This window comes from Fusarium redolens (assembly GCF_020744475.1).
Source record: "Fusarium redolens strain MPI-CAGE-AT-0023 chromosome Unknown BKA55scaffold_20, whole genome shotgun sequence".
NCBI lineage: Eukaryota > Fungi > Ascomycota > Sordariomycetes > Hypocreales > Nectriaceae > Fusarium > Fusarium redolens.
In genome coordinates, this window is record NW_025763683.1 from 674,323 (window position 1) to 687,708 (window position 13,386).

General features: G+C 48.2%; 5 protein-coding genes across 5 annotated transcripts; 3 read left to right on the forward strand and 2 right to left on the reverse strand.

The window, feature by feature from the left end:
• Window positions 1–498: 498 nt before the first annotated feature.
• On the reverse strand, window positions 499–988 carry BKA55DRAFT_581744 (uncharacterized protein; the record flags this gene model as incomplete). Its single annotated transcript, XM_046194068.1, has 1 exon — window positions 499–988. A coding segment is annotated over exon 1 (174 nt), but the record flags the coding sequence as incomplete, so codon positions are not given.
• A 665-nt stretch (window positions 989–1,653) lies between these two features.
• Window positions 1,654–2,424, forward strand: BKA55DRAFT_524358 (RGS domain-containing protein; the record flags this gene model as incomplete). Its single annotated transcript, XM_046188716.1, has 1 exon — window positions 1,654–2,424. One exon carries the CDS (start codon window positions 1,654–1,656, stop codon window positions 2,422–2,424), a length of 771 nt encoding a protein of 256 aa, XP_046043710.1.
• A 1,939-nt stretch (window positions 2,425–4,363) lies between these two features.
• Window positions 4,364–5,623, reverse strand: BKA55DRAFT_667461 (uncharacterized protein; the record flags this gene model as incomplete). Its single annotated transcript, XM_046197835.1, has 4 exons — window positions 4,364–4,716; window positions 4,768–4,890; window positions 4,940–5,308; window positions 5,368–5,623. 4 exons carry the CDS (start codon window positions 5,621–5,623, stop codon window positions 4,412–4,414), a joined length of 1,053 nt encoding a protein of 350 aa, XP_046043711.1. The 3' UTR covers window positions 4,364–4,411.
• Window positions 5,624–6,998: 1,375 nt separating this feature from the next.
• BKA55DRAFT_523994 (uncharacterized protein) lies at window positions 6,999–8,817 on the forward strand (the record flags this gene model as incomplete). The annotated part of the gene is made up of 2 exons (XM_046188688.1): window positions 6,999–7,100; window positions 7,240–8,817. The coding sequence occupies 2 exons, from the start codon at window positions 6,999–7,001 to the stop codon at window positions 8,815–8,817; spliced, it is 1,680 nt and encodes a 559-aa protein (XP_046043712.1).
• A 4,010-nt stretch (window positions 8,818–12,827) lies between these two features.
• Window positions 12,828–13,073, forward strand: BKA55DRAFT_524473 (uncharacterized protein; the record flags this gene model as incomplete). Its single annotated transcript, XM_046188721.1, has 1 exon — window positions 12,828–13,073. A coding segment is annotated over one exon (246 nt), but the record flags the coding sequence as incomplete, so codon positions are not given.
• Between the last annotated feature and the right edge of the window lie 313 nt (window positions 13,074–13,386).

A 13,386-nucleotide genomic window follows, 5' to 3' on the forward strand; every position in this document is an offset into this window, starting at 1 on the left:
ATCTCATTCTTGGGGTTAAGTTCTTGCTCACTGCCGATCTGAGTTTTAAGTCAATAACTGGTGGGTTATTATAGTGGGGGCTCAACGCTCCATGCCTCGCTAGAATACAACCGCCATCTTCCCATACTATGATTGGCCAGGAGTCCTCGGAGCGAATCTAATCGTTCTGATTGGCCACTCAAAACTAGAAAGCAAGATGAGGCGAGGGCTGTGACTCGCGATGACGCGCCGCGTCTTAACTCAATCTGCAAACCTCGAGCGTCGCACCTGGAATATGAGGAAGAGAATGAGATGAGTTCGTCTGGGCAGCTGCGTTTAAGGACTAAGTTGATTCCCGTGGACTGATAGCCCAGGACCTTTGAATGGCGTATTGACGTGTATGATTTAAGAATAACCCAAAACGAGCACCATGCTAATCTCGACCTTTCTCACGTATGACTCGACCACTCTCGACTGCATGCTTTAAGCGTGACTTCCTCCATACATTCTCTCCAATAATCTGCTAGATAGCGTCCATCCACCCGCCCAATACATATCCTCCATAGGGACAAAACTCTCCCAGCTCTATGGCGGCCGTAGAAATATTTCCCACTCCATAGCCTATCCGTTATCATAGTCCGACCTTTGGACTCAAAGACTTATCTGGATTCTCGGGCGAAGGGTGTCGCTGGGAAGCTAGCTGGCGTTGGCAATCTCCTCTTTATCTTCGGTCTGGCATGATCAAGTTGGGCCTTACCCTTGGCTGGCCCCGGTGCTCGCTGATGCACATCGCCTCGTGAATTGCTCGAAGTCGCCCTTCTTCATACCTGACACTTAGTATCTTCCCGTGGTATGTCAGCTCCTCATCCTTGATGAGGATGAAGGGTATAGGGCGGAACCACATTTGCGGTGTTTGCGATATCTTGGTGTTGATATTGCCCTGCGTTAGGTCATAAACTCGCAACGGCCCTCTAGAGAAGATGGCACATCTATCCAGATATAGGGTACAAGTGCGGAGGACATACGTATGGTCACGGAAAATCTTTGTGAGACAACACACAACACATGACGATCCATCGATCATCGTGTGATCATGTATGTAGGGACCCCTGGGCTGCAGGATGCCCTGTTAAGTTTGAACTCGCCCCTCACAACAAAATGGTCTCGACCGCTGCGTTGGCCAATCAAGGCATTACGGAGGCTCCGTAAGCCCAGGCTTAAGGCTTATTGCCGATCAGGTGGTGTGGAGGTGACATTATCTCAGGCTTTGGTTGGTTATTGGACGTGTTTTTCTACCGGTATCGCGGCTTCTGACGAATTCAAGGACATTAACCATGGTAATCTCCCAATAGCTTACAAATTTAGCTTCGAGGACCTGGTCCTCGTATACACAGTCCCTTAAGAGTAGACCAACGGAGCTTTGAAGCGATGAGATATAAACTGGGGTTTCGGTGTGGGAGCGTTGACAAGCATCCAATCAAAACGGGCTGGAGTTTGAGTTTTCTCCCTGAAAGCCAAAGATATGGGGGTTTGGCACACAGTCCACTAATAAAGAGGACCCGGAACCAAGTCGAGTATATGGAGGGAGAAGGTATTCAGCGTATAAGAAGGGCAAAGCTTAAGGTCCGAGAGGGCTAGACCTCAAGGTGTCTCTCATTCCGAAAAGACACTATCATGTCATTATTACCTGAAGTTATCTCAAATTTAGCTTTAGACGCTTCAAGACTAAATGATTTCACAGCCTATCTTTCAAAAAACCATTGCCTAGAAACCTTTCAATTCATCCAAGATGCCTCGAGATACCGAGCTTATTACGCAGAGATAGTCGAGGATAAAGAAATCCCTTGGGAATATCTAAGACGCCATTACGATTACCTGCAGGAACTATGGGAAGATATTCTAGGCACTTACATCCTTCCTAACGGACATCGCGAGGTCAACCTTCCCTCTGAAATTAGGACTCGACTTCTTGGGTTACGTTCTTCTGCACTTCCTCCACATCCATCGGGATTAGATGATGCCGTGAAGACCGTCCTTGAGCTCATGGAAGACTCGATCCTACCTGGGTTCATGGAGTCTTATGAGTCGCTGGATCGACCTGGAGGTAGAGGAGAGGTTGGTGGTTGGAGGGGAGTTCTCTGCAGACTTCAGCGGAAAATCTCAACGACCACATCAGAACAGAACTACAAAGAGTCTGTGCCGCGGGCTTCCGATTCGAGAGATGATAGTGAGGCCACTCATTGTACACGCCGCCGCTTCCTAGCAGTCGCAGCCGCATCGCCTTACAACCATCTACGGCGGCCCCTAGGAGGGTTGTTCGACCATACTGTTTGCAATGTCAGGGGTATAAGATGGTTAAAGTTGCCGCTAGAGAAGGATGGAGCAGCAGCAGACACCGAGATCGATGATAGGGATGAGCAGGTCAGCGCAAAGCTTCTCGAATAAGCTTGTTGGCGATGGCCATAGCGGAGTATTCGGATGGCCGCAAATCAGTGTCTGGGAGAAATTCGCCAGTAGGATAGTGAAACCTACCCGTTATTAGGGTTTAATCGGAACTCATTGAATTAAAGCTTCGTTACGCGGAAGTATTTAGGTCAAAACTCTCAGAGGTCAGAGGCTGATGCATAGCAGTTTGGTGGAGTGACGAATGAAAAGATCAAGGGTTTCTGCGCGTTAGTGAGTACACTGGAATTATTACTGTCAAGGTGTCATATCTGAGAAGCGTCACAGCCTAGACGAGCTGACTATGCCGTGCTAAGGCGCATAGTAAATACTAAGCGATGAAATAGGAAAATCGGCTACAACCAACACTCGTAGTACAGCAACAAGCTTTTTCCTCTCAAGGCGAAGGGATAACGCAGATCATCTCACTGTCCCACCCCGAAATCTTGTGCATCTTCCTCTTGGGCAACTCTGTCTAGCCCGTCTTTCACCAATAAGTGGTTGGCCAAGCTGAATAATCGCCGGCTTGGCTGTAGGGTTCATCTCCCCCTTTGTCTGTTGATCCAGCGCCACCGAAGGCCTGACACCGACATGTCCTCGCTGCGACATCGACCTCATTCTGACCCTGACCTACTATTAGACTTCCTCCTTGTCTCAAACGGTTCTTCTGGACACGGTGACGTCGACTGAGTGTCTCATTCTCCTCTCGAAGGATCTATACCTTCTGACCTTAATAAGACGATCTAAAACACTATTCCCCTTGTTCCTTTAGCAAATTGATCCACTGCATTGAAAATAGATGTTGGAGAGTTTCCCTGATGCCTAGAGATGCGGTTCTTAATCAAGTCCAACTGTAGAGTCGCCTTGATCGGGTTCTTTCGTATCCTGGACGCCCGCAGTGCCGGCAACTCGTCGACTTCCCGGCCTGGTGTCGGCGTCTGTAGTTCCACATCAAGCTAGTAATCACACTTTCCGAGCTCAGAGGCACAAGGACTGCTTCTTGAAAGTCTCCCAGGAAGTTCTCCTCTATCATAGACTCCTGGATTGCTGTGTGAAAGTCGGGAAAGGAATTCTCCCTACAGTACAGTCCGAACCCGGTCGAGTGGTAACTCTCATGGCCACCTAGGATGAGGAGGCGATATTCGCCAGTCATACGCGGCTTGGTGTACTTATCGAAGTACTGAATCCATCCTAGTTCTCTCTCGTTTGTCGTCCAGCGGTGGTCAGACGTGGCGATGACCTAGTCTTGACGCAGAGGGCTATATTCGTACTACGTCGAGAGGTGATATTGACCTACAATAATGATGCACGACCAAGGTGTTGAAGTAAAAAGGGTTGAGTTTGTTGTTGTTAGTTCTAAGTTACATGTGTCCGAGAGGAGCACACCTCCTTACATAGTATCCACATCCCAGCCACCAGCAGATCGGACCACCTTCGCCGCACTGTCTCAACAGGCGGAACCCCCACCTTGAACCAGGATCTCGTCAGCGATCGCGTTCATTTTGCAGCAAAACGCTCACGGTCGCGCCGGCCTCAACGCTCACTCCCCTCTAAAACTATAAAAATTGTAAAGATTGTAAAGATTGTAAAGATTGTAAAAATTGTAAAGATTGTAAAGATTGTAAAGATTGTAAAGATTGTAAAGATTGTAAAGATTGTAAAGATTGTAAAGATTGTAAAGATTGTAAAGATTGTAAAGATTGTAAAGATTGTAAAGATTGTAAAGATTGTAAAGATTGTAAAGATTGTAAAGATTGTGATAAGGATCTTAGGTGCACCATTTGTGCCCCTAGCGGTGCACGTATGAGTCCCCCGTGGCTGCCTTAAGCTGACTCAGCGATAATCTCCATAGCAACAATCAGCGTTATCTTATCTCTACTAAGCAACAAATTCGTACGTTATCCGTTCCAGTCGCCATTGACAGGCCCGAAACCCGGCACCAATTTCACTGTCTGCTGCCGACTTGGGCAAACCACCAGAACCTCTCTCCTTAATCTAGTCCGCGTAGGTCCGCCGTATTTGCCATGATGGAATCCTTCAGCGAAGTCCAGCCAGGTCTACCAAGTTTACGCAGGATTTCCTCCGCCCGAACCATCGGCCTGATCTCGTTTAGGTCTTGTCCATCAGAAAAGTTCGGAATGAAGCGGCGTCCTGGGTTCTGCTTGCGCAGGATGTCCAGGATGGCATCCCAATTAAACCTCCCCGCGAAGCCGAAAATTCTCTCCTCATTAACATCTGGGAGAACGGTGGCCGCTACATGGAGCCTTGCAGTATCCTGGACGTCGATAAAGTACTCTTTCCACAATCAGCGTTGTCACTGGGCTTACGAGAGCTTGGAACACGTACGGGGCACGATTGATTTCAACGACGAAACCTCACCATTCCAAAGCAGAACGGGAAATATTGAGCTGCTAGGATGCCCCTGCACTTCTGTGTTGAGACTTGGGCCAAAATTGACATTGGGTAATACTGCTAGAGTTAGTATCCCCACAATGGGAGAAAGGCAGGACAGACACACCGGTGTTAAGAACAAAGTCCCGTCGTCGAAAAGGAAACTCCCTGTAACACCTCCAGATTTCTTTTTCCGCCGCTGTCTTGCTGGCCGCATAAACGGCGGATGAACGCTGTGGTCCGTAGGGAGGTTCGGCCCACGCTTCTTGAACGGAAGCTTCATTCCACGTGTCTTGCGTAACAACTACCCCAGGGCTGCTCTGACTCGAAAGCACAGCTGCCGTAGATGAGGACGTGTAGATAAATCGCTTCACACTAGGTTCAGCTAACGCCGCATTCAAGACGTTGACTGCGCCCGCCACCACAGACGGTATGACATTATATGGATTGGGGTCAAATGACATGTTGGACGCGACGTGGGCAACTGCGCACACTCCTAAGACTATCATTAGTCGAGTTCTTCGCCTCGTCGTAGCCAGGAGCTTCTGAACCTACCTTTTATCACGTCACGAAACGCCCCATCTGCTGCCATATCCGTCACGGGGACAAGTTCAAAGTTGCCTTCGCCGTATTTTGCATCGAAAAGCGTCTTCAGCCATAATCCCTTCTCGGTATCACGCACAGTTCCTCGAACTTTGTAACCATAGTGGAGGAACTGATCCGCCACATTGGACCCGATGAAGCCACTCACGCCGGTGACGAGCACAAGTGACCCCTTGACAATAGCGACTTCCTGAAGGCCTGCCATCATAGTGGTTAGTCGCCGAAGAAATGTTTCGTGTCAATGCTTAGGTAAATGGCGGGTCGGATCTACACCGGGCTGAATTGTAGGCAAGAAGGTGCCTTTTATATGAAGTGCAGTAATTCAGAGGCGAAGCCGCCGAACTGCGCGACTGCAAAGCAGCGGTGATGCTGACAAATATAATACTGGTGCTAATTTTCCTACCAGCCAAGGTGACACCTGTCACATTCAATGGCTTGGCAGTGCTGATGCGGGTTCCAGGGGAGAGTTTTTCTTTCGGCGAATCGACCACTGAACATGGTAACGAAAATAGAGGGTAGAAATGAACCCCCACTTGATCAGTAATCACAACAGGCTCATGCGGGCCGCGTGCGAGCCACAGTGGAATCACAGCCTTCTTGATTCTCCTTGATCAGTAATCACATCAGGGTAATACGAGCATTCCTTGACCGCCGGCGTTATGCCGGACTGACCCATCGGAGATATACAGATATGCGTGATTCATGGAAACTCCAGGCCCGAACGATGGAATCCTCCGGCTAGGCTGCATATCAAACTAGTGCGCCTTCACGAGATAAATTTCACCGACAGGCTTCCTCAAACACACTTTTGGCAAATCAGCACCATACCTTGCCATAGTTCCACATCCTTCCCAGTCGGCACCGTAGCTTGTGATGATTCCACATCACAGTCTCGATCCTAGTTGAAGCCTGAATGCACTGCCAGGGGCGCATATGCGTACTCTATATGATGAGCTGAACAGGAAAGAATCAGACGTACTCTCGCAGCTCCGTACGAGAGATGGTGAGGATCAACAGCTAGGTTACGCAATTGGTGGAAACTATTCATGACAACCCGGCCACGCGATAAAGACGGCCGACAGAGCTAAAGCATCTTAATTCATGATTCCACCTTGGTATAAGATCATCTATCAAGCCCCCCATCAAAAAAGCTGTAGGCCATGATCATTGGTTCATTTTGCGCCGTCATCTAAGTAGTGGTCCAGGCGTGCGGCTCAGACGGGGTCCTTTCGCTCGGCAATGATTTCCGGCTATGGAACTCCACTTAGGCAGAATAAGAAGGTCGTATTCAGTGGCCAATGAGCTTCGAAGGCTGATAGGGCTGAGTGTTATTAATCACGGGTTGCTCCAGCTGCACTCCCCGTTTCAACCAAAATTGAGAAATCTCAAACTGTACGCAAAACACTGACATTTTCAACTGCATCGTATTCACCTCCAATCGCTGACCACAGAAATCCCGGGCCTTCTGCCACCCAGATCCGCTACCGAGCGCCGCTCCGCAGTAAGCTAAGCCCTTTGTCCTGTTGTGATGCAGCCCTCTCGATGCAAGACAAAGCTTTTTGACACCGATTCGACGCTAGATCATGATACCGAACACTGCACTCGTGAACTCGCTGCCGAGAAACATTCTAGCGCAGAAACGTGCTCGCACCAGCACGCCCAAAAGCCGTGGTGGCTGCATTGCGGTAAGACTCAACCCGCCTATTGGGCAAGTTTACAAATGTCGCTGGGGTTAAGCCACCATGGGGAGAGCCGGAGGTGACACTGATTGCCAAAGCTTGTTGTACCCCTGAAGCGAGGCAATCCCTGACTAAGTCGTCTCAGTGTAAAAAGATGCATCTCAAATGCGACGAAGGAAAGCCGACGTGCTCTCGATGCGACAGAGCGCACCGGGAGTGCCAATACTCTGGGCTCGACCCGCAGCCAGGTTGCCCTGTTGTCTCTCAGCAGAGGACGATCCTTCCGAAACCGAACGTGTCCGGGCTCGAAGTAACAGGCAAACTCTACATGCAACCAAGAGCAACCAGTCTGGAACCATCTGAGGTTCCTTACTTTGACATGTTTCGGTACCAAATGAGACAGGATTTTGCTTCTACTCACTGCACACTCTTCTGGAATCGGGTAATTCCCAGAGAGGCCATGAGAGACGACTGTGTGCGCTCGTCCGTTTTGGGTGTAGGCGCTTTGATCTTATCTTTCCGTCGCCTAGGCTCTGAGCCTTTCCTCGGCCCTTTCGGAGAAACTGGTGACAAAGCCCATCAATCTGCAATCCGATACCACGCCAGGGCTATCAAAGGACTTCAAGACAGAATGCAGCGGGGCTTTCATACTATTTCACGTCGCAATGTTCTGATCAACATGTTCTTACTGCTTCTCTTTGAGCTTCTGCACGGAAACACTAAAGCCGCCGATCGGATGCTGAGCAGTAGTGTTGAGCTCTTGCGGCAGAGGAAGGATCAACTGCTTGAAGAGGTCAGCTCACAATATCGACCGCAACGTCAACCGCTCTACCTTGCCGTCTCAAATGATGAAGGGCTAGAGGAGGCCGAAATAATCCTCCCTCGGCTACAAGTTTTCTGCAGCCTGAACTCACCTTTTTTCCCCTTGCAAAAGCGCTGCTGGGCCAGACTCCAATCGCGACCTACGCCTAGCGCTGTCCCATCGCCGACTACTAGTTTTGGGGAGTTGGGCGCCATGTGGAACAGCTTCACCACCAGAGCTGTTGTATTTGTCGTCAAGGCAATGCAGGAGTTGGTTGCAAGTGGGCATACAAGGGACCTTGAACCATATTTGGATCATCAAGCCGCCTTTCTCCAACAGTTGGGCCAATGGGAAGAGGCGATTCTGCAGAGATATGAGCAGGAGACAAACGCCATACAGCTACAGACCCTCAAGGTCTTCCACATGGGACAAAAGGTCGTTTTCATTCTTCTCAACTGTTGTCTCGATACCACGGAGCTTGGGTATGACAAGTTCGGACACGTCTTTCAGGACATCATCGATACGACGCATGCTCTAGCACCAGTGTCAAGGGGTATGTCGCGGATCGAGGTGATACTAGATATATATTTTCTTCCAGTTTTGAACTTTGTGTCGCAGAAATGTAGGGACACAGCTGTTAGGCAAGAGGCTCTAGACTTGTTTGAGAAGATGACTTCTAGCATGGGTGGGTGGGAGGCGAGGGCGAGTTTGTTGGCCAGGCGGCAGCTCATGGCGCTCGAGGAGAGAGGACGGACGGCGACTGGAGAGATTCCTGCAGATTCCCGGTACATCTGGAGCGACGCCACCTGGAATGAGTCTCAGTCGGCACTCGAGGTTGTTTTCACGAGGGCTTCACCGAATCCATTCGGTGTACGCGACACTGAAAACTTAGCAATTGAACTGGCAGAACTTATCGGGTAGAGAAACACAAAGGTGCTATAGCTAGCGTAAAGTCGTTTTATTTCGAATATCTCCTATCATTCCTATTCCAATAACGTACTTGATAAGCGAATGGTTAAAACAAGCGAACGATCAATTTGCCACCTCTACCTTCTCCTTCTTTTTCAACTAGTTATCTTTGTTAGAAAAGACGGCTTAGCTTAGGCTAATATTTAGGAATATTTATAAAGTAATATAACGTAGTTGATAAGCGATCCGACCAGACAAGTGATCCGATCAGCGCACTGTACAGCTAAAAATAGCCTACCCTATAATATCTAGCTACCTTAAATAAAATAGCTAAAAATCCAAAAATATTTATTTTATATATTTTATAGCTATTTATATATAAAAATAATTTTTCTAGATTTTTAACTATTTTATTTTATATACTAAAGCTTATTTATACAGTGTAAAGAGTATTAATAAGCTTTTTTATATATAATTTATATCACAAATTAGCTAGAATTATTTTATTAATAATATAGCTTTCTTATAAGGTAAAATATAAGCTTTTAAAATTTTAGCTATTTTAGGCCTAGTTTGAATTTTATATAAGCTTTTAAAAAACAGCTTTTAAGGTGTAAGTTAAGCTGGTCGGATCACTTGTCCGGTCGGATCGCTTATCAACTACGTTATAGTTAATAGATATAACGTGTATGATAAGCGAGTGGGCCAGACAAGCGAGTGGGCCAAAAATCCCTCACCTTCCATCTTCTCTACTTTATCAGTTAGTTCTCAACAATCAGATATGTCACAACCAAACTACGAGGCTAATCTTAATCTTGCACTTCAGGCCCTTCAAGATAATCCAAAACTAAGTATCCGACGCGCCGCAGAAATCTACACAGTCAATCGTAATACCTTACGTCGCCGCCAGCAAGGGGTTCAATCTCGGCGCGATACTATGCCTAACTCACGGAAGCTATCTGAACTAGAAGAAGATACTCTTCTTGAGTTCATTATCGACCTAGATTCGCGAGGATATCCCCCGCGACTGCGTGGTGTTGAAGAAATGGCTAATCGACTGCTTGATGACCGCGACGCGCCACGCGTCGGCGCGCGCTGGGCTATGAATTTCGTCAAGCGACAACCACTACTCAGGATACGTTTTCAGCGGAGATATGACTATCAGAGGGCCAAATGTGAAGATCCGACTATTATTCGCAACTGGTTTAGGCTCGTACAGAACACGATCGCGAAGTATGGTATCCACTCAGATGATATCTGGAACTTTGATGAGACCGGCTTTATGATGGGCGTTTTCTCAACCAGTATGGTCATTGCATGTATAGAGAGGCATGGACGGCCTAAAAAATTACAGCCTGGAAACCGAGAATGGGTTACAGTGATCCAAGCGATCAATGCAGCAGGCTGGGCGATCGAGCCGTTCATCGTGGCTGCGGGCCAAAATCACCTTCAGAATTGGTATCAAGAATGCAACATTCCGGGCGATTGGGCCATCGCCACGACCCAAAATGGCTGGACAGATAACGGGACTGGTCTCGAGTGGCTAAAACACTTTAACCGATGTTCATTAAAGCGAACAATTGGTACCTATCGTCTTCTGATCCTCGATGGCCACGAAAGTCACCATTCCGTCGACTTTGAGCTATATTGCAAGGAGAACAATATTATTACGCTTTGTATGCCGGCTCATGCGTCTCATCTACTTCAGCCTCTTGACGTCGGGTGCTTTGGGCCCCTTAAGAGGGCTTATAGTCGAGAAATAGAGCATATGATGAAAAGCTCTATAACCTATATTTCGAAGACCGAGTTCCTCCCGGCCTTTTATGCCGCCTTTCAAGCCACTATGACGGAGAGCAATATCAAAGGGGGTTTTAGAGGAGCCGGGCTTGTTCCTCTTAACCCAGAAAATGTGATCTCAAAACTTGATGTAAAGCTACGGACTCCAACACCTATTGAGGAGGAGGCTAGCGCATCCACCTCTTGGGTTCCAAAGACCCCAAATACAGTCCGCGAGGTAAAATCTCAATCTGAATACCTCGAAAGGCGAATCAGAGGACATAAGAGTAGCTCCCCAGAGTCAATTATAGAGGCTTCAAAGTCTCTTGCAAAGGCAGCAACCAGAATATATCATAAGGTTACCTTATTATCTGCAGAGAACCGAGAACTTCGACAGGCAAATGAGGCACTAAGCCGACGCCGCAGGGCAAAAAGAACCCGATTACAGAAAGGAGGGGTACTAACAGTAGGGGGAGGTCAGGAACTAATTGATCAGATAGATGTTAATACGCAGGTAGTGGCCGAATCGTCGAGAAGTGGTGGTCAGGGAAGTTCGGCGCGACCGAGGGAAAGGCATTGTGGAATATGCGGCAAGACTGGGCATAATGCAAGAACCTGTCAGGTAGTAACTGAGATATCTAGGGAAGAGAATAATGAGTAGGTTTAATTGATTAGATAGTTTATTATGTTTTTATGATAGTTTATCTTTTGAAGGGTAAGATTTCTGGCCCACTCGCTTGTCTGGCCCACTCGCTTATCATACACGTTATATATTAGCTATCTAATTGTTTTATTTATCCCTTATATAATTCCTAGAGAAAAGATAGCCTATATACCATCTACTATAGAGTAGCTTAATAATTTAAAAAAGTGTAACGGTTGCACTTAACCACTACCCATCTTGGTCTTTAGGTCTGCGCGGCGATTGATAAACTTGATCACCCAGTTGCGTCCCAAGTCGGGATGTTCGCCCTGCTGTCTCAACAAGCCCATGACACAAGCGCGGATCTGACTGTGGGACGGAGCATAGCCCAAGGACTCCTGGCGGAGGATCCAGAAAGCCAGCCTATCTTCTTGGTTCTTGGACAAACGTCGGCGAGGCTGGATCTGGTCTTCAGCGGCCCCACGGCCGTTAAGTCTATCGATGAGGGTCGTTCGGGGCACTCCTCTTCTCTGGGCCGCTTGAGGGGGTGAAAGACCATGATCGGTAATATCCAATATAGCCTCAGCCATATCGTCCTCTGTATATTCCCATTGAAGTCGTGATTTAGGCATTTTTCTGCTGTTGTCGAGGGTAAAGATCAAAAATCACGAGAAAGAGCGGTGAGGAGGTTAGTGACCATTTTGAAAATATTTCAATAGCATGACTTGCATATATCGCGTGCCCAGCACATCCTCAACAGGTCAGAATAATTATCTCCACTCATTTCTATAATCAATAAAAGAAGCTTCTTTTAGGTAGCTATTTATTCTGGCCAACTTTCGTGTAAGTGAAGTTGACGAATTTTGGTGGTGCTCTTTTTTTTTTGCTTGACGAAAGGGTGGGGCTGTCGAAAGGGGGGTTGTATATGGTAGCTGCTGAAGATAGGATGCTAAACATTTGGAGAAGTCGGTCTTCAAGCAGGCCTGTCAAGTAGAGTTAAGCGAGGCTAGAACGGAAAAGACTTCGGACGAGAAGTAGGGCTTTCCTGTATGTCAGACCGGATCAATGCGGAGGAATCGTAAATGGCTTAGCGTACCTACTGGCCCTATGAGATTCGTTCTCCGGGCGTAATAAACTCTATCTATCTATCTATCCACCTACTCCAATGCCCTGCCATGACACAGCCGTAAACACGCTAAGAACACGTAATAATCACATGACGAGAGGCTGGGACGAAACCACCGCAACGGAAGTCCAGGCAAGGGGGGTAAACATCGAACAGACAGCGAGAACTGATTTGGACATCACAAGCAAAACGGCCCGCGATACCGGCACTCCCGCCAGTGATCAGGCCCACGGCCTCCCTTCCTTACAGCCATGACTGGACGCACTACTGATATGCCCGCACTACACGTTGGCAAAAACCCCACCTGTGAATTGGACGATGACTCCCTTGTGTCGAATTGCAACCAAGCTCAGCAAGTCGACAACTCTCGCCATAAAAATAAGAGGATGGCAAGTGGCTCGAATTTCTATTTTCCTTTAGTCTGACACTGGACGAGGAGCTTCCAGACCAAACGAATGCGTGGACTCCGCTGACGTGATGTTGCAGTGCGTGACCCAAACCTCCAGCATCGCGAAAGCATCTCGATTGACAGAGAACAAGCGCCGTTACCGAGCGCGCCAGAAAGAGTATGTGTCGGACCTTGAGCGAAAGGTCGCAGAAGCGCGAGAGCAAGGGATCAAAGCAACGACGGAGGTACAATTGGCGGCACGGGAGGTCGTCATAGAGAACGGGCAGCTCCGGGACCTCCTTCGGCTGGCTGGCTTCACCGACGAAGATATCAACGTATGGACGAGGCGCGAATCCGGTGGAGATGATGCAAATGGAGCGAATTGCGCTCGAAGGCGAGAAATAGAGCGGATGGCCAAGCTACGTGTGACATTGGCATCTGGCCGAGGAGGAGGGACCATAAAAGGGGAAAAGATATCCTTTTCGAGCAAGACCGACGAGAAGGGAGAGCTTGGCCAGGCTAGAAACATATCGGAGAGCACCGGCATACCATCAATTCCAAACGAGCCACTAGATAGCGAGCCAAACCCCTCCAACTGTCCGGATTTCGATACAGCGACTACCTGCCCAGCACCCGAAACGAGCGAGG